The sequence below is a fragment of the Entelurus aequoreus genome, linkage group LG12 (genome assembly GCF_033978785.1).
Source record: "Entelurus aequoreus isolate RoL-2023_Sb linkage group LG12, RoL_Eaeq_v1.1, whole genome shotgun sequence".
Taxonomy (NCBI): Eukaryota; Metazoa; Chordata; class Actinopteri; order Syngnathiformes; family Syngnathidae; genus Entelurus; species Entelurus aequoreus.
Genome location: NC_084742.1, coordinates 10,267,405 through 10,285,330, shown reverse-complemented (window position 1 = coordinate 10,285,330; position 17,926 = coordinate 10,267,405). Strand labels below are relative to the sequence as shown.

At 45.7% G+C, this 17,926-nt stretch overlaps 3 protein-coding genes across 5 annotated transcripts; 1 reads left to right on the top strand and 2 right to left on the bottom strand.

Annotated features, from left to right (window-relative positions):
• The first annotated feature begins 1,810 nt into the window (after window positions 1-1,810).
• On the top strand, window positions 1,811-4,258 carry nup50 (nucleoporin 50). 2 transcript variants are annotated; one of them, XM_062064644.1, is made up of 8 exons: window positions 1,811-2,010; window positions 2,226-2,350; window positions 2,413-2,496; window positions 2,565-2,772; window positions 2,844-3,362; window positions 3,428-3,515; window positions 3,575-3,693; window positions 3,755-4,258. In XM_062064644.1, exons 1-8 carry the CDS (start codon window positions 1,920-1,922, stop codon window positions 3,952-3,954), a joined length of 1,434 nt encoding a protein of 477 aa, XP_061920628.1. In that variant the 5' UTR covers window positions 1,811-1,919; the 3' UTR covers window positions 3,955-4,258. The 2 variants fall into 2 exon arrangements, with proteins under 2 accessions (XP_061920628.1, XP_061920629.1); XM_062064645.1 differs by having other exon boundaries at window positions 1,855-2,010; window positions 2,221-2,350.
• Window position 4,259: 1 nt separating this feature from the next.
• kiaa0930 lies at window positions 4,260-10,721 on the bottom strand. Its single transcript, XM_062064646.1, has 10 exons — window positions 10,411-10,721; window positions 10,001-10,149; window positions 9,763-9,867; window positions 5,960-6,037; window positions 5,789-5,890; window positions 5,584-5,724; window positions 5,321-5,509; window positions 5,075-5,234; window positions 4,858-5,013; window positions 4,260-4,789 (listed from the first exon to the last, which is right to left on the bottom strand). Exons 1-10 carry the CDS (start codon window positions 10,535-10,537, stop codon window positions 4,749-4,751), a joined length of 1,248 nt encoding a protein of 415 aa, XP_061920630.1. The 5' UTR covers window positions 10,538-10,721; the 3' UTR covers window positions 4,260-4,748.
• Window positions 10,722-10,787: 66 nt separating this feature from the next.
• fbxo7 (F-box protein 7) lies at window positions 10,788-17,897 on the bottom strand. 2 transcript variants are annotated; one of them, XM_062064642.1, is made up of 10 exons: window positions 17,747-17,897; window positions 17,266-17,388; window positions 16,733-16,925; window positions 16,430-16,654; window positions 13,192-13,336; window positions 13,040-13,123; window positions 12,873-12,968; window positions 12,622-12,798; window positions 12,521-12,555; window positions 10,788-12,433 (listed from the first exon to the last, which is right to left on the bottom strand). In XM_062064642.1, exons 1-10 carry the CDS (start codon window positions 17,803-17,805, stop codon window positions 12,125-12,127), a joined length of 1,446 nt encoding a protein of 481 aa, XP_061920626.1. In that variant the 5' UTR covers window positions 17,806-17,897; the 3' UTR covers window positions 10,788-12,124. The 2 variants fall into 2 exon arrangements, with proteins under 2 accessions (XP_061920626.1, XP_061920627.1); XM_062064643.1 differs by lacking the exon at window positions 17,747-17,897 and adding an exon at window positions 17,459-17,734.
• Window positions 17,898-17,926: the final 29 nt, after the last annotated feature.

The window sequence follows — 17,926 nt, the reverse complement described above, 5'->3', positions numbered from 1 at the left end:
ACTTGTGAATGAATATTAAAGTACATTATTATTGCTGGAAATATTGTTAAAGTATGTTATTTGTAAAAATGGTTGTTAAAGTAAGCTATTTATGAAAATAGTAGTTAAAGTGTGTTGTTATTTATGTAAATACTCATTAAATAATGTTATTCATTAAAATGAAATAGTTAAAAACTTGTTGTTACTTGTGAATAAATGTTAAAGTACATTATTATTGCTGGAAATATTGTTAAAGTATGTTATTTGTAAAAATGGTTGTTAAAGTAAGCTATTTATGAAAATGGTAGTTAAAGTGTGTTGTTATTTATGTAAATAGTCATTAAATAATGTTATTCATGAAAATTAAATAGTTAAAAACTTGTTGTTACTTGTGAATGAATATTAAAGTACATTATGATTGCTGGAAATATTGTTAAAGTATGTTATTTGTAAAAATGGTTGTTAAAGTAAGCTATTTATGAAAATAGTAGTTAAAGTGTGTTGTTATTTATGTAAATACTCATTAAATAATGTTATTCATGAATATGAAATAGTTAAAAACTTGTTGTTACTTGTGAATAAATGTTAAAGTACATTATTATTGCTGGAAATATTGTTAAAGTATGTTATTTGTAAAAATGGTTGTTAAAGTAAGCTATTTATGAAAATAGTAGTTAAAGTGTGTTGTTATTTATGTAAATAGTCATTAAATAATGTTATTCATGAAAATTAAATAGTTAAAAACTTGTTGTTACTTGTGAATAAATGTTAAAGTACATAATTATTGCTGGAAATATTGTTAAAGTATGTTATTTGTAAAAATGGTTGTTAAAGTAAGCTATTTATGAAAATAGTAGTTAAAGTGTGTTGTTATTTATGTAAATAGTCATTAAATAATGTTATTCATGAAAATTAAATAGTTAAAACTTGTTGTTACTTGTGAATAAATGTTAAAGTACATAATTATTGCTGGAAATATTGTTAAAGTATGTTATTTGTAAAAATGTTTTTTTAAAGTAAGCTATTTATGAAAAGTTGATGTTTTATTCATATTCATATTCGTATGTTGTTATTCATGGAAATAGTTGTTAAAATGTGTTGTTGTTTATGAAAATAGTAGTTAAAGTGTGTTGTTATTTATGTAAATAGTCATTCAGTTATGTTATTTATGAAAATTGTTGTTAATGTATGTTGTTATTCGTGAAAATAGTTGTTAAAGTATGTTGTTATTCATATAAATAGTTGTTAAAGTTTGTTGTTATTATGAAAATAGTAGTTAAAGTATGTTGTTATTCATGAGAATAGTTGTCCATAATGACCCCCGACAGGGACAAGCGAGAGGGACTCATGCAAACGAGTTGTTCAAATAAATCTGTGTTTTTGTTTAAATAAGTTATCTTATTTGGATTTTAAAAAAAAGAGGGAGATTATGGAAATAATATTTCGTAAATATTTCAGTTTTCCTCCCAGGGTTCTGTGCAAACAGACTGGTGTCGCCACCTGGTGGACATTTTGAAAAAAATTGCATAGCCGGTATCACGATTTACGTCAGGCCCCTTTAAGCTGCGGCCTAAACTAGCATGGGCGAACTGGCCACAGAGTATTCCATCGTTGTAAATGGCATGGAGCATTGCAAAATACGCCGTACAGTTGAAATAAGGACACAGGGAATATTTCTTTTACATTGTCAAAGTGAACCGCTTAAAAATCGTTACTGGCCCCTACTAATATGGCCGCCACATATGCACGTCGCGAACAATGGCTGTTCCAGCGTGCTGACGTAACGACTTGTATCGCAAGACGTCATTGAACTACAATTCCCAGAGGATCACGGCACACACGCATGCGCAGAAAAGCACCCGGGCAAACTCATGCGGATGTGTTGCTCCATGAAATGGCGGCGTGAGAGCCTCCTTTAATTCACCGCAGTGCCACAGTTGATGCTTGTTTTGTGTGCGAAGGCTCGTCAGGAGTGCTCCACCGTTACGAGGCACGGCACGGCACAGGTTGCCTTTCTGCTTCCACAAAACGGTACGTTACAATCAACAATCTGTTAGCCGTCTGTTGCTAATGTTAGCAGCTAGCTATAGCTAGCTGTTGAAAGGCTGGCAGTGACAACACTGCTTTCCCGCACATTAGACACCTGCAGCTTGTTATTACTTATGTCCCTGATTTAGTTTGTCTTTAGAAGCGCCTTGCGAACATACGCTACCTATTTCGGACTAATGTGTGTGTGTGCAGCGTAGGTTCTGTTGGTTCTGGGCGAACCTCGGATCCACAGGTGAACTGGGAGGCAGGTGGGATGGCCAAGCGGATTGCTGACAAAGAGCTGACGGACAGGAACTGGGATCAGGAGGAGGAGGGCGAGGAGGTGACGTCATTTCCTCAAAGACTTTGCAGGACGAGCATCCAACTCAACTTTTGTCTCCTTAGGCCGGAACCTTCTCTGTGGCCAGTGTAGATGTGCTGAAGAATCGCGCCATCAAAAAGGCCAAGCGGCGAAACATCGGTGCTGAGGTAAGATCACGGCGGATGACCTCATCCCTATTATCGTTGATATATGTGTGTGTGTGTGTGTGTTCCAGGGTGACGGAGCTGGAGCCTTCAAAGGCTTTCAGGGGTTCTCGATGAGTGCAGCAAGCGGCGGCTCCGCGCAACCATCTTTCCCTGCTTTTGGAAATGGCGGCGGATTTAAAGGCCTCGGGGGTTTAACCAACGGAAATAGCATCACGCCATCTTTTGGTGGTTCGTTATCATCATCAACTGCTGCGACTACACCCTGCATGACGCCTGGTGAGTCATGTGACCTCAGCACGCAGCGGCCAGGGACGTCCCAGTCTCATCAGGTTCCTCTTCTTCCTTAGGGCTGGCATTCAATGGCTCCGCCTCTGCGGACAATGGCGGGAGGTCGTCCAACGGCCCCGCCCCCGGCAGCAGCAAGGAGTACAGCCGGCAGCTGACGGCGCTCAACTGCTCCGTGCGTGACTGGATCACCAAGCACGTAAACGACAACCCTCTGTGCGACCTCAACCCCATCTTCCGTGATTACGAGCGCCACCTGGCCAGCATTGAGAAGCAGTACGGCGCCGCTGACGGACCTTCGGACGAGAAGAAAGATGGCGGAACGTCGCCGACCGCCGCCTCCTCTTCTTCCTCGTCCAGCAGCAGCTTGGCCCCCTTTTCTTTCAGCAAGCACAAAACGGAAGACAAGGGCTCTCCGGTTCCGCCTGGCGTCACATTTAACATAGGTCAGAAGGTGGATGGCTCGGTTCTGGGCGCCTTAGGGTCCAAGACCACGCCCCCCACCTTGTTCACTGGACAGAGCTCCTTGTTTGGAAACACATCCTTCAGTGGGACAAAGAGTGAGGACGTCAAGCCAGCAGGTAAACACAACACACACACACACTGGCAGGAGCGGGAAGGTCATGTGATCATCGTGTTTTTGTAGATGACCACGCCGGTGGTGACGACTCCTACGAGCCGCCCAAACCAGAGGTTCAGGAGGTCAAGGAGGAAGACGCCTTCTACTCCAAGAAGTATTTGATGTCATGACGCCATCCTTTTGATTGACAGCTTCTAACAGTGTGTGTGTTAGGTGTAAAGTGTTCTACAAGAAGGAGGCGGAGTTTAAGGAGAAGGGTGTGGGCACGCTGCACCTCAAACACACGACCGAGGGGAAAACTCAGATGATCGTTCGAGCTGACACGAACCTCGGTAAGGATACACCCTTCCTTTTGTAATGTAATCCCTTCCTGACATGGCGGTCCTTGCGTAGGAAACATCCTGCTCAACATTTTCCTGCACGCCACCATGCCGTGCTCTCGGGTGGGCAAGAACAACGTGATGGTGGTGTGTGTCCCCAACCCGCCCGTGGACGACAAGGACCCAACGAGCCCCGTGCCGCTCCTCATTCGCGTCAAGACCACGGAGGATGCTGACGAGCTCCACAAGACCCTGGAGGAGAAGAAGGGATAAAGCCGAGCACGGCGCCGCCCTGCTGGCCACCACCTTCTCCCACACCTAACACCACACACGGGCATGCAGAGGGTTCTAGAAGATGGTCATACTGTGAAGCGCTAGGCGACATTCCCTCCAGCTTTTATCCCACAGCGGTAAACTTTAACTTTTTTTTTTAATTTGCCGTTTTGTCGTGCAAATGTTTTTTGTGCCAGGGACATTTTTCTCCCATCATGGACTCTTATGTGGATATTGTTTTGCAAGTGTCCTTGGCTCCGCCCCTTGCTGTTTATTCCTACTGGGAATAAAAAGAAAACAGGAAGTCGTCGGCTCTTGTTTTTACTTTTAGTGTGTGTGGTTAAAAGAAGAATAAATTGATGCTCGTGTAAAACACTAAAAGTCTCACTGTGGACTTGAAAAACAATCGTCACGTCTCCACACTAATAGTGCGTGTGTGTGTGTGTGTGTTGCTGTGACAAGGCCAAAAGCAGGAAGTGGCAAGAAATACGCTGCCACTTCCTGTTTGGCGGACGCTTGTTCTTCCCTTTTCAGCATCACTGCTGGACACTCACGTCTGGTGGTTCCAAAGCAGCAGAATATTTACAGCACGTCACTTCCTGGTCAAAGCCCACTGCCTTGTCACGCTGAGGTCATGTGATCCTGGCGCCGTATCCATGGAGATGAGCGGCAGGAACGTAAAGAAGACGAGGAGGCACTTCTTGGACAGCTGGTTTGTGGTTCTGGTGGCGGCGGATCGGGGTCCGGACTCGGCGTGATGCAGGGAGGCACTTGCTGATGACGCGGGTGCGCCGCTACGCCATCAGGATGGGCTTCTGACGCACCTCCAGGATGTCTGACCGTGCACGACATTGTCACATGGTTAGTGACTGCCACTGCTAGTGGGTAGGGGGCGGGGCTTACCTGCGGTGATGCGGTGCAGAGGCAAGGTGACGTAGGTCAGGTGGGAGTAGAGCAGGAAGTAGTCGTCGGTGCGGTTCAGTTTCAGCCAAGACCCGACCAGAGAACGACCAGTTCCCGACAAGGAGCGTGAGCGCAGGTTGGTGGCGCTGTGGAGCTCTGACACACACACTCAGTCATCTCTCCTGACAGAGGAACTCTTTGAACTTTCACCGTTTACCTTCATCGTCATCCTCCCGGAAGAATTCCTCGCTGTCGTTGGCAGAGTGAGACTTCTTCATCTCGGCCATTCTGTGGCGAGGGATCTTGCGCCTGAGCGACGGCGAGAAGAAGGAGGGGCGGTTCCTCTCGGGAGTCGGAGGCGTGCTGAACGACGTGACCTGGATAGCGAGCACGCCAACGTCCACACACGCACAGCAAGTGGCGACTTTTGAGAATGTGGAGCGGTGGCAAGATGGCCGCTCACCCTCTCGTGCACCGGCGTCACGTGCTCCTCTTCGGTGTTGCAGGGGGAAGTGTCGCCGGTGGGCACTCTGCTGACGGCCATCTCGGCGTGACCTTTGCCCTGCGGGCCCTTCATCCTCACAAACTCCATGTTGTTGTACTTGTAGAAGCCAAAGGACATACGCTGCGCCATCTTTGCCGCCACGCTCACCTGCACAGGTTGCATCTCCGTGTTAGCCCGGCTCATGGCGTGCATGAGCTTAGCGCGAGGAGGCGGAGTCTCACCCGGTTGTCGTAGACTTTCTTGAGCGCCTCGTAGCGGATGGAGCCCTGGAAGATGACACCCTGGAAAGTGTTGCTCTTGTCGCTCGCCACCAGCTCCACACACACCATCTCTCCCTCCCCCACCGTCATGTCGCTAAACACCTGCGAGCGCACGCGCTTTCAAGCTTGCAATGTGCCCGACCTGCACGCCCGGAAGCATAACTACCTCCTCAAAGTTGTCAATCATGAAGAAGATGTTCGGGTAGCTCATCTTTGACTCCTCCCCCTTGCTGTCCATGGCATGTTTGCTGGGAGACGCAAACACTTCCTGTACCACACAGGAAATAGAATAGGCACTGGGAACTAACCGTGACACGCGACAACACTCCGCACCCACCTGACATTTCTTCTTGTGGATGTGGATGTCGCCTGCATCTGAGCGCGTGCACACGGCGCATGTCACCACGTAGTCCAGCTGTGAAGGCATGTGCACGTCAGCTGACCGTCACGTGTGTGTGTGTGTGTGTGTGTGTGTTCTGGCAATGCTTACTTAATGGGGACATCGCTCTGTTTACACCAGGGGTCTCAAACTCAATTTACCTGGGGGCCACTGGATGCAGAAACTGGGCCACAAGAAAAGATTTCTTAAAAAAATCTAACATGCACTTTTTAGTGAATTCACCTTCTTTGAATGGCTATCCCGCCCTAGCAACATACTTGCCAACACTCCGGATTTTTCCGGGAGACTCCTGAATTTCAGTGCCCCTCCCGACAATCTCCTGGGGCAACCATTCTCCCGAATTTGTCCCGATTTTCACCCGGACATCAATATTAAGGGCGTGCCGTGATGGCACTGCCTTTAACGTCCTCTACAACCTGTCGTCGCGTCCGCTTTATCACCATACAAATAGCATGCCGGCCCAGACACATGTTGTGTGCGGCTTCTGGAGACACACGTTAGTGACTGCAAGACATACTTGATCAACAGCCATACAGGTCACACTGAGGGTGACCGTATAAACAACTTTAACACTGTTACAAATATGCGCCACACTGTGAACCCACACCAAACAAGAATGACAAACACATTTCGGGAGAACATCCGCACCGTAACACAACAGAACAAATACCCAGAACACCTTGCAGCCCTAACTCTTCCGGTCTACAATATACACCCCCGCTACCACCAAACCCCGCCCCCCCCCCAGCCGACGCAAGGAGGGGGATGGGGGGTTGATGTGTGTGGGGGGGGCGGGGGTGTATATTGTAGACCGGAAGAGTGAGGGCTGCATGGCATTCTGGGTATTTGTTCTGTTGTGTTACGGTGCGGATGTTCTCCCGAAATGTGTTTGTCAGTCTTGTTTGGTGTGGGTTCACAGTGTGGCGCATATTTGTAACAGTGTTAAAGTTGTTTATACGTCCACCCTCAGTGTGACCTGTATGGCTGTTGACCAAGTATGCCTTGTAGTCACTCACGTGTGTGTGTGTACAGAAGCCAAATACAACATGTGACTGGGCTGGCACGCTGTTAGTATAGGGTGTAGAGGGCGCTAAAGGCAGTGCCATCACGGCACGCCCTTCATATTGTTGCTTGGGTGAAAATCGGCAGACATTCGAGAGAATGGTTGCCCTGAAATTCGGGAGTCTCCCGGAAAAATCGGGAGGGTTGGTAAGTGTGACGCTGTCAAGCGCCATTCATATAAAACTCGAGGGCCGCACTAACATTAAATTTTCATATTAAGGTGCGGGCCGCAAAATAACGTCTCGCGGGCCACAGTTGGCCCGCGGGCCGCGTGTCTGAGACCCCTGGTTTACACAGTCACCTTTAGGGGACCTCTGACGGTATGGGGACAAAAAAACAGGTCACCTAAAGGGAAACCTTTTTAAATGATAGTCAGATCCATTCTGAAGATGCCTAAGTGATTTTCAAGTTTTGGCCCATAAAACATGTTTACTGGTTAGTTTGAGTGGGAGACATTTGCACAGCATCCCCTCATTGGGCTGTAGCAAAACTAATATAATATTTAAAAACTAAAACTAATATATTTTTCCAAAAACAAAATCTGGTTTAGTGTTCCTTAGGATGACATTTTCATACAGCATGATTATAAAACATTATTACCTTAAAGTATGATTCACATTCAGAATTTTCCATCCTTCTATATATGGTAGTTGGAGTTGCAGACAACTTCATTACTGCTGAATAGCAGTTTTCAGTAATGTCACAGAAGATGCAGGATTTGCTTTAACATTTAAGTGGTGAAACTTCCTATAAGAGGACAGCTGTGGTGCTGTATTCTGAGGATCATGTCATATTGAATTTGAACTTTTTTTTCTTTTTTTTAAATGGTCCTCAATAGTCACTTACAAATGTGTGTGAATTATGCAACATTTTTTAAATTTGGTCCCCATGAACCATATTAACTCTTTTTCCCCAGGGTCCCCAGTAAGAATGATCAGCACATTACTTCATCAATCCAGAGATTTAAAGACGTGTATGAGCTAACTGGGAAGTGGCCATTTTACCAATTTTTTTTATGCCTCCACAACCTGTAGAAAGGGTGGTCCCCACAAGTGATGATCAAAAACTTGGTCCCCATTCCAAATGATAACCAGTATCAGTGACGTGCGGTGAGGTTCATGGCTGGTGAGGCACTGAATTTATCACAGTCAGATTTACAAACATATGAACCCTAAAGAGTATCTTATTCACCATTTGATTGGCAGCAGTTAACGGGTTATGTTTAAAATCTCATACCAGCATTCTTCCCTGCTTGGCACTCAGCATCAAGGGTTGGAATTGGGGGTTAAATCACCAAAAATTATTCCCGGGCGCGGCGCCGCTGCTGCTCACTGCTCCCCTCACCTCCCAGGGGGTGAGCAAGGGGATGGGTCAAATGCAGAGGACAAATTTCACCACACCTAGTGTGTGTGTGTGTGTGTGTGTGTGTGTGTGTGACAATCATTGGTACTTTAACTTAACTTTAACTTTACACATACAAACTGTAGCACACAAAAAGCACATTTAATTTTAAAAAAAAACGTTATTATGGTCTTACCTTTACTTATAAATGAAGTCCACGCGCCGCTGTTGTGCTGGATTAATGCACCCCCTGACGGGAGTGTTATATCAACTAAAGCCCACACTTAAACTTTCCACGTGCAAGATTGAATCTATTTAAAAAAGTTATTTAATGAGAAGCCAAAAAGTGCAAAAACAATAATGTTCGTGTTGGAGGAGTTGTGAATGAATGAAATATGAAATCCGTGCTGCAGTCTGCAGGTGTACCTAATGTTGTGGCCCTGCGGTCATTCACAACTCCTCCAACACGAACATTATTGTTTTTGCACTTTTTGGCTTCTTATTAAATAACTTTTTTAAATAGTGTAACCGAGGGTTTATAAATGTCGCCTATACTGTATGAAACTACAAAATAATAAACACGGGGGCTCCAGTTTACACGAGGACCACTTAATTTACCTTCTTTCAAGAACCTCCGCTCCACTCCAACGTGTCATCACTTCCGCTCTTAGCGCCTTCAAAATAAGAGCTCAAGGCATATACTGTATAACAGCGTATAATAGGAATTTAACATCACAAAGAGGAAAGCCCATGAAAATAGGTTACAATAGATCCAATCTTGCACGTGGAAAGTTTAAGTGTGGGCTTTAGTTGATATAACATGCACGGGTGCATTAACCGGCACAAGGAGGCGGGCCACTGCGTGCCTCAGCCAGTGTGTCTTCGCAGCAGTTTTTATGATCGCTCAGCACAAGAAATACGTTACACACATACAGTTGTTGACAAAATACACTGTACATTATATACCTCAGCTAACTAAACTATGGAAATGTATAATATAGTTCATATAGCAATACGGTCTCACTGCACAGCAGGCCAGCAGTTAGCCGAGTCCGCAATCCATGGTGAGGCACATGTTTGAACGGCAAATGTGAAAATTCAGCGATTTTGAATAAAAATAATCTAAAACTGGTGAAGTTAAATGGAAAATAACTTTATAGTATAATCACTGGATACATATAACAATTTAATTATTTTTTTTTCTTTTTACATTTTTTTTCTTTCCATGATGGCCGGTGAGGCCCCGCCTCACCTGCCTCTAGTGACTGCACGTCACTGACCAGTATGTATATGTGTGTGTGTGTGTGTGTGTGTGTGTGTGTGTGCACGTGCAAGACCTTCTGCAGGATAAGGTTGAGGTAGACGCTCTCCTCCCAGTCGATGTCCGGGTCTCCGAGGCCCGGAAGCTTCTTGGAGTCTCTCCTGTAGACTTCCACCTCCACCTGCAAAGCACCGCCAATCAACAGGATGCAGCAAAACCATCATGGACGCCAGCAAGAGCAGCCAACCACGAGCTCGTCTCAAACGTTCTCTCCATCCGAGGGTTCAGTATGATGTCACAGGGCACACGCTCACCTTCTTGCCCTCCGTGTTGTCGGCGCCCACGTAGGCCAACTTTCTGCGCACGTAGAACAGCATGTCGTCTTGCTGGAGAGCCCGCTTCTCCATGAAGTAGGTGGAGAACATCCAGGTCCAGAACACGATGCGGTCATCCTTAAAACAACCTGCATGCACACACAGGAAATCATTCATGTCAAAGGAGGCTGTTGCCAGGCGACCACGCAGAAGGTTAACTACAAGCTCCGCCCACTTGTGGCATGGTGACCCATCTCATCACGTCACTTTCAGTGGGAATCTGGTGAGAGCACGTGATGACATGTTGCAGCTAGAGTGACGTCATCGCCAGTCACGTGACGGGCGGCGCTAACGACAATGCTACATGAAATATTGGCGGTAAACGAGGCAATAGCATAAACAGGGCTGACCCAGGCCGCTCGTTTCCTGCCGGATGTTGAGTCGGTTCCGTTCGTCGGCGATGGCCTTCAGCATCTGCTGCAAGGACCCGTCCAGTTCGGCGGTGTCCTCCTCACACAAGCCCGGTACAGACGCCATCTCCGCGCTGGGACCATGACAGGATGGGCCCGAGCTGCGGACCGGAAGCAGCAACCGGCGGGGAGGCCGACGTTGTCTTCAACCCCGGCAGAGGCGAGGTGCCGCCGGTAACGGGTCCGCTTTCCGCGCTGCTGGAGGAGGTTCTGTTGTGTGGATCAGCTGGAACCACCCCTCCAACTTCCGGTAACACGAGGGTCTTAAAGGGGACACCCTCAGCTAACGTGTGCAAAAATCACAATAAGACTTGTATTTAATAAACTTTATTGTCCTGCACATTTATTCACTTTCATTTGACTTTGGTTGCACTCTTTGACATTGTATTTAAACATTTCAAATATTGTTTGCATTAAGTTTCGAACGTTGTTTGTGGTAAGTTAATTTCAAATGTTTTAACTTTTCACATAAGCACCGCCCGAGACCCCGAATGGGACAAGCGGTAGGAAATGGATGGCATACAGCAGTTAGCGTTGTTGCTGTGAGGTGCTTACATGAAACTTCCGGTGTTTCTATATGATTGAATCAAGCGAACCCCACACTGGTTTAGTCCCCGCCCGCCTCAGCCATTTGCTAGCATCGGTGTTAGCCTAGCTATGTACTAATCTACGTTTTTAAACACTTGTTCCAATATCTTCCATGTGGACGCAACACTGACATGAACCTTATTTTACATTTCAAATAAATATCCTGTTCTCCCAAACGGGACATGTTCTACAACTGTTCCTGCTGTCAAATGGGAGCTTACGGATGTCATGGTGTGAGAAAACGAGTGGTCTTTCTCAGACAAAGGATGACGTCATTGTTTGTAAACGTACATATACGTCATGTAATGTCTACTATAGTTGTATAGCGCTTTTCTTTAGTGACTCAAAGCACTTTACATATTAAAACCCATTATCTAAGTTACATTTAAACCAGTGTGGGTGGCACTGGGAGCGGGTGGGAACCAGTGTGGGTGGCACTGGGAGCGGGTGGGAACCAGTGTGGGTGGCACTGGGAGCGGGTGGGAACCAGTGTGGGTGGCACTGGGAGCGGGTGGGAACCACTGGGAGCGGGTGGGAACCCGTGTGGGTGGCACTGGGAGAAGGTGGGTCAAGTGTTTTGCCCAAGGGCACAACCGCTGTAACCATGATGGTGGAATCGGGAATCAAACCTGAAACCCTCAAGTTGCTGGTACGGCCGCTCTACCAAATCAACCTTGCCGCCCAACAAATAAAGGATTTTCAAAGATATACGACTTTTACCCGACATCATAAATGGAAGAGAAATCAAGATGTAAACTTACGGAATTAGGTTGGGGATGAGTTGAAGTATTTCAAGTGAAATGTTTAAAGTTTAATAACGTAAGGCACAAAGCATTGTCATTCTTGAAAAAAAAGAAGCAACATTTGCTGATAAAGTGCTTTCTAACGTCAGCATGCTGACGATGCAATGGATCATCAAGATGATGTCAGCAGCTCGCCATCAACCACACGGCCGTGGCGCCGCTGTGTGAAGCGTTGCTATGAGCATCTCGTCACGTTGAGGAGCCGCCATGTTTTGCTGTCGTGAAAACAACCATCAGCCGCTGTTACACAAGGCCACGCTCGGTCAGATGAAGCCTCGTCTGACGTCTGCGGGCCGCACGCTTCCTGGCGGCGGTCGGGGGTCGCTGCGTCGCCGCCGCCGCTCGCTGTGCAGCGGGCCATGGAGGGGTGGACCGATCGGGTCGTAGCGAGGTGTGGGCAGCACGCCATAGGGGATGGCGGGTCTCTGGTCGTATGCGCCACCGATGATGCCGGGCAGTGGCGAGTACGGAGTGGGGACAGGGCTGAAGATTTGGCGATGAATGAGAGGGAGGGAGCAGGGCCGGTCCACACATCCTCGTTTGTGCCGGAACTTGTAGAAACTTTTGTAAAGCTGCACACACACACACACACACATTGGCGTTGATGACACACACACATTAGCGTTGATGTTGGGATGTGACGATGACAGAAGACTGACCTCCTTCCAGTTGGTTTCTCCCTGCCAGTTGTGATCTAAACAACAAAAGGTCACATGACAACACGGTCGTCACACTTCCACTCAAGATGGCGTGGTCTCACCGCTGAAGTCGCGTCGAACAAGGTGTCTCCAGAGCGCCGGGTCGTCGGTGGACTCGTGCAGGTACTTACAGACGGCCGACAGTCTCACCAGCGACCGCACGTCCAGCAGGCGCAGCACCAGCAGGAGGAGCTCGGGAGGGAGCGCCGCCAAGCCGAACGCCACGGGCAGAGACAAAGCTGCCGACGCTCTCATTGGTCACAACTCGGGCTTGGAATAAAAAGCCAACTTGGCGACGTAGGCGTGCTCTTACCTTCGCGTGTGGCGGCGATCAGCGGGTACACCAGCTGGTCTTTGAAGACTCGCGACAGTCGACTCAGAGCCGTAAAGGCGGCTGCTGCGCTTGCCCCTAAAAGACAAAGGTCACTGAGGGGGAACGCCACACTCGTACGGCGCATCTACCAACTGACTGGCTCTGACCTGGCCACGCCTCCGTCACATAGCTGGAGGGGTCCACGCACACCTTAGCTGCCATGCTGGCGCTGTCAGCCACCTGCAGAATGGCTGCGAGCACAGAGGATGATGACTATGAGGGTCTTCATCAGTGAGGAGTGTCAACGTGTCCGACTCACCTTCGATGACGAGCACAGGGCTCATGCGCACCGCCACCACCGTGACCACGCCCCTTTCACACAGCGGGTGCGTGTACTGAAGTCTGTAGGCTCCACCCTCCGACCGCCATCCAGACGGCATCTGAGCGGACTTCACCTCACTGCCCTGGACACACGACAACATGCTTACATCGCAACATGCAAGCGTCACTTCACAATACGCTCTTATCATAACAAGCTGACATGTCATAACGTGCTTAATACCACATCTAAACATGCAAACATTGCAAAACACCAACTTTACAACAATCAAACATCACGTCACAACACACCACATCTCAACATGCAAACATTGCAAAACGCTACTATTATGTCATGTATACATGTTTGTTATTGCACACAATTCATTAATGTTGTGGATCGGTAGGTTGGAGTTCAAATCCCAGCCGAGTCATACCAAAGACTATAAAAATGGGACCCATAACCTCCCTGCTTGGGACTCAGCAACAAAGGGTTGGAGTTGGGGGTTAAATCACCAAAATGATTCCCGGGCGCGGCGCCGCTGCTGCCCACTGCTCCCCAAGGGGATGGGACAAATGCAGAGGACAAATTTCACCACATCTAGTGTGTGTGTGACAATCATTGGTACTTTAATCTTAATCTTTAATGTTATGTATGTCGAATCACTGTTTCCAACAGAGGGTTGCCCTGTCTTTTTGTTGTAATGAAAATAAATTAAATATGCCTACGTTACACCAAAACCTGCAAAAACTACACCTCAACACCTCTAGTAATATGTAACGTTAATGTGTTTGTTACTGCAAACTAGGACTAGACCATTATGGCAAAAATAACAAAGTATGATTATTTTGATTGATATTGAAATGACAATTAATAACACAATTGAATATTCATTCATTTGAAAACATAAGTATTTATTGTACAACCAAAGATCAACTATAAATACAATTTAAAAGAACAATAGATTTAAATGAGTAACGAACAATTAATGACAAATTAAATAGTAACAACAACAAATAAAAAAAGCAATATAAAAAAAATACAATCCACTTTTTCCAATTTAACTTTTTTACCTTTTAAATGTATTTTACCAACAGAGTGTGTGCTTTTAGTGTTATGAATAAAATTTAATAAAGGCAAAAATCCTAACATTTCCTGATGCAATACATCTTTGACCAATATTTTAGGTCAAAGCATAATAATATTTGTAAATGTATCAGTAAGTGTTTTAAGTGCATTCGGCTCGTATAAGGTACTTTTTTTTTTTTTTAAATCTTTACTTTCAGTCAGACCGGATGTGCACAGCGCTGTTATTGTGAAGGGGGGAAATGTGCTGCTGTTCTGAGCTTGACAATTTCGGAGACTACTTGAGGCTGTCAAAACATAAAAACAGCGAGACTCTCTCAAGCGGCAACTGCTGTCCTGTTTGTTACATAGATCTTACATTGATGTTTTTCACAACGACAACACATGTTCTGGGTGTATGGATTGTTCTTGCTAGCTCTAGCCGATGTTTCAAGTGTTTTTTGCTGCAGCTGTGTCCATGGTAATTGGGATGTTATATATATTATATAAAAATATAATATATCAGTATATATTATATACTGTATATATTATATGTAAATATTACATATGTTATATTTTATATTACTACTATGGTACATTTTTAGTCTACTTTATACCTTTTGTTTTCGCCCTCTTTTTGTGCCCTTGTGTGCATTATCCTTTCCATCCTTTGAAACTGAGCTACTGGGTGAAACAATTTCCCTTGTTAGTCTAAGTCATTTAACAGCAGATTCCGTTTTATTGGCCAATTCTGTGATTCCGTCTGCCGTTAGGTTACTTTTTTTAAATTTGAGTCCAGTGATTATTGATTAGGCATTGTGTCAAATACAAAGTAGCAACCATGGTGAGATCCCAAACTTCTAGTAGGTCTTTTTTCCACTCTCATCTGTTTCACTGCTACAAGTTCAGAAATTTGCATGCACATTGCGCAGCCCCATTAAACGTTTTTTTCAGATTATAGTGTTTTTATGATCGTAAAAAGCCGAAATTCAATTGATTGTCCAGCCCTATTGCAGACTAATGTTTTTTTACATTTTCTTTTGTTAGGGATGTATGGAGAGTAGAGATGCGCGGTTTGCGGACACAACCGCGGAGTCCGCGGATAATCCGCGGGTCGGGCGGATGCATGACGAAAAAAATACGATTTTAGATAGATTCGGGCGGGTGGCGGTTGAACCAATTCGGAAATATATATACATAGTTTAATGTTGTTACCCACATACGAAAAACCAGCAGCACTCTTTGAAACAGGCAATTATTCATCAGGCACTGCTGCAGCTGTCACGCCAAATTTCTTCCCCCCTACATAAACCCCCCCCCATTTACTTCCGGGGCTGCGTCCAATAAAGTCACAAAGTTGCCGGGGGTCCTTAACCGGCACGCGACTGTCCTGTTTCTCGCCTGTACAAAAAAAAACAATCGATTTCTTCAGATTCCAACAGCTGTCAAAGACGAAGTATCCTTCCAGCGACGGGCAGTCAAAGCCGAAGTGCTATCGATCGCTGTCAATGACGTAAGAAGAAACATGACCACGGAAGTAAATGGGGGCGGGGGGAGGTTTTTGTAGGGGGAAGAAATTTGGCGTGACACAGCACACCACAACACAACAGCAGAAGAAGAAAAAAATAAAAAGATGGCAACGCCGGCAGCAAACGTGGTACGCGACAAAATAAAAAAGGGAATACTAAAGACCAGGGGAAAAAAATAACAATAATAGTCAACACTTTCTTAATGGAAATGACAATAATATTATAATAATGATAAATAATATTATCACGCATTAATATCTCTTAGCCTCTAATGCGTGGCCAAGAGATAATAATGCGTGGCACGCATTGAATGTCTCTGCTGCATTGGATCAGTCTCCTTTCTTTAACAGGCAAAAGCTTCCTAACCTCACTAATGCCTTGCATCGTCTATATTAGATATATAACAACGGGTGGGTGGCGGGTGGTTGTGGTTTTGATAAAATGTTATTTTGGGTGGATGGCGGGTGGATGACAACTTTTGTGATGCGGTTGCGGATGAAATAATTGCCTATTTGCGCATATCTAATGAAGAGAACCTGATTCCAACTTCTTGCAGTTGTTCTGTCCTTTTGTAATGTTCTTTATACAATGAAAACAAATCTATCACACCAACATCACAACGTGTCAACATTTCAAAGTCTAACCTGCGGGGTGAAACCCGTCTCCAGCATCAAGAGGTGGGCAGCCACCATGATGGCGTCGTTGGGAGTCGTCACACAGGCGTTGTGATAGAGCAGTTCCAGAGAGCGCGGCGCTTGGCCTTCGCCAGCCTCGCCACACAGCATCGGCTCCCAGCTGAGGACAGGAGGCGCTCGGGGGCCACAGGAGCCCGATGGCTCTGATGGGTCAGGAGTTGCAGGCCTACAGGACTGACAAATATGATCGCTAAGATGACATTTAATACGTAAACAGGTGAAGACATGACCTGTTGGGTTTCCATCACTCACCCCGCTGGAGGTCATGGCGGCGGGTTCGGCGAGGGGCATCCAGGCTGCGTCACCGTTCTCGGGGGAGGCGTTCACGGCCGGAAGCAACACACGGATGAGGTCTCCAGGGACCACGCCGCAAGATGACAGCGTCTGACTCGTGTCAGTTAGGAGCTCGGCGCCACTCAGGGAAAGACCGAACACCACGTCCTGGCTGAGAACAAATAAAGTTTGATATCAAACTTTGTCCAGCTGAAATAGGCTCCAGCACCCCCGAACGGGACAAGCGGTAGAAAATGGATGGATCAAACTTTGTTCAGTGTGCATGTGTTCATCTTCATTGCCTTCAAAGAACCCCACAAGTCTCATTTTGACTAATGCTAACATGAACAAAATGTTAGCAAATGCTAATGCTATCATGAACAAAGTATCCTAATGTTAGGCTTATTACATTAATGACGTGCCTTATAGATCAGTGACATAACGACGCGTCACACAACCCTTGTTTTATATTAAACTTGTGAAAAACTTTTAAAGGGTGTTTTAAGGCACACCTGAGGCCGTGGGAGGGCAGCAGGACGTTCTGGATGTGTTCCGTCAGCTCCTTTATAGTGGACTCGGGTCCAAACAAGTCCACTTTGTTGGTCTGCTTGTAGATGCGAACACGAAGCTTCATCCTGACACAACAACACATCATGTTTATACACAAGACATCGTGTTTATCACGTTAATATGCTTATAACCTACTACTCCATCTTGTTTTTTGATGAGTCATTAACGTTGCTTTCATCGTCAGCTAGCCCTACCAGCATTAAACTCGATTGACGTCGTTGTTACACAACAGCTTATGAAGTTATTATTTTCAAATACAAGTCATATTAAAACAGAAACGTAAATTAAACATACGTTAGGTTATGTTTTCACTTCAACCGTATAAAACCTCATAAACTTCACAGTCAGCTGATTAGCTAGCTAACCATCGCAAATTCTACGGTTTAATGTTAATAACAAACATTTAATAAAACATTTATTTACCTGACGATAGGACGACACGCACGACGTTTTTGAGTCTTATCTTCTTCCGCCAATAACATCCGGATTTACAAAATAAAAAAGTATAAACTTTTTAATAAAATTAAACGTGTATTATTTTGAGGCGGTTGCTTTCTCCCTCGTTTACATATAAATGGGCTTGCAAACATTTATTCTTTTACA

Excerpts from the sequence above, each read along its gene's own strand:
- nup50 (XM_062064644.1), top strand. The coding sequence starts at position 1,920 with ATGCTTGTTTTGTGTGCGAAGGCTCGTCAGGAGTGCTCCACCGTTACG. Across the intron at positions 2,773-2,843 it reads TACACCCTGCATGACGCCTG|GGCTGGCATTCAATGGCTCC; the intron begins GTGAGTCATGTG and ends CTTCTTCCTTAG. Across the intron at positions 3,694-3,754 it reads TCGAGCTGACACGAACCTCG|GAAACATCCTGCTCAACATT; the intron begins GTAAGGATACAC and ends GTCCTTGCGTAG.
- kiaa0930 (XM_062064646.1), bottom strand. The coding sequence starts at position 10,537 with ATGGCGTCTGTACCGGGCTTGTGTGAGGAGGACACCGCCGAACTGGAC. Across the intron at positions 10,150-10,410 it reads GCAGGAAACGAGCGGCCTGG|GTTGTTTTAAGGATGACCGC; the intron begins GTCAGCCCTGTT and ends GTGTGCATGCAG. Across the intron at positions 5,510-5,583 it reads AGAAAGTCTACGACAACCGG|GTGAGCGTGGCGGCAAAGAT; the intron begins GTGAGACTCCGC and ends CAACCTGTGCAG.
- fbxo7 (XM_062064642.1), bottom strand. The coding sequence starts at position 17,805 with ATGTTATTGGCGGAAGAAGATAAGACTCAAAAACGTCGTGCGTGTCGT. Across the intron at positions 16,926-17,265 it reads CTGCCCTCCCACGGCCTCAG|CCAGGACGTGGTGTTCGGTC; the intron begins GTGTGCCTTAAA and ends ATTTGTTCTCAG. Across the intron at positions 13,124-13,191 it reads CCCTGTGCTCGTCATCGAAG|CCATTCTGCAGGTGGCTGAC; the intron begins GTGAGTCGGACA and ends CTGTGCTCGCAG.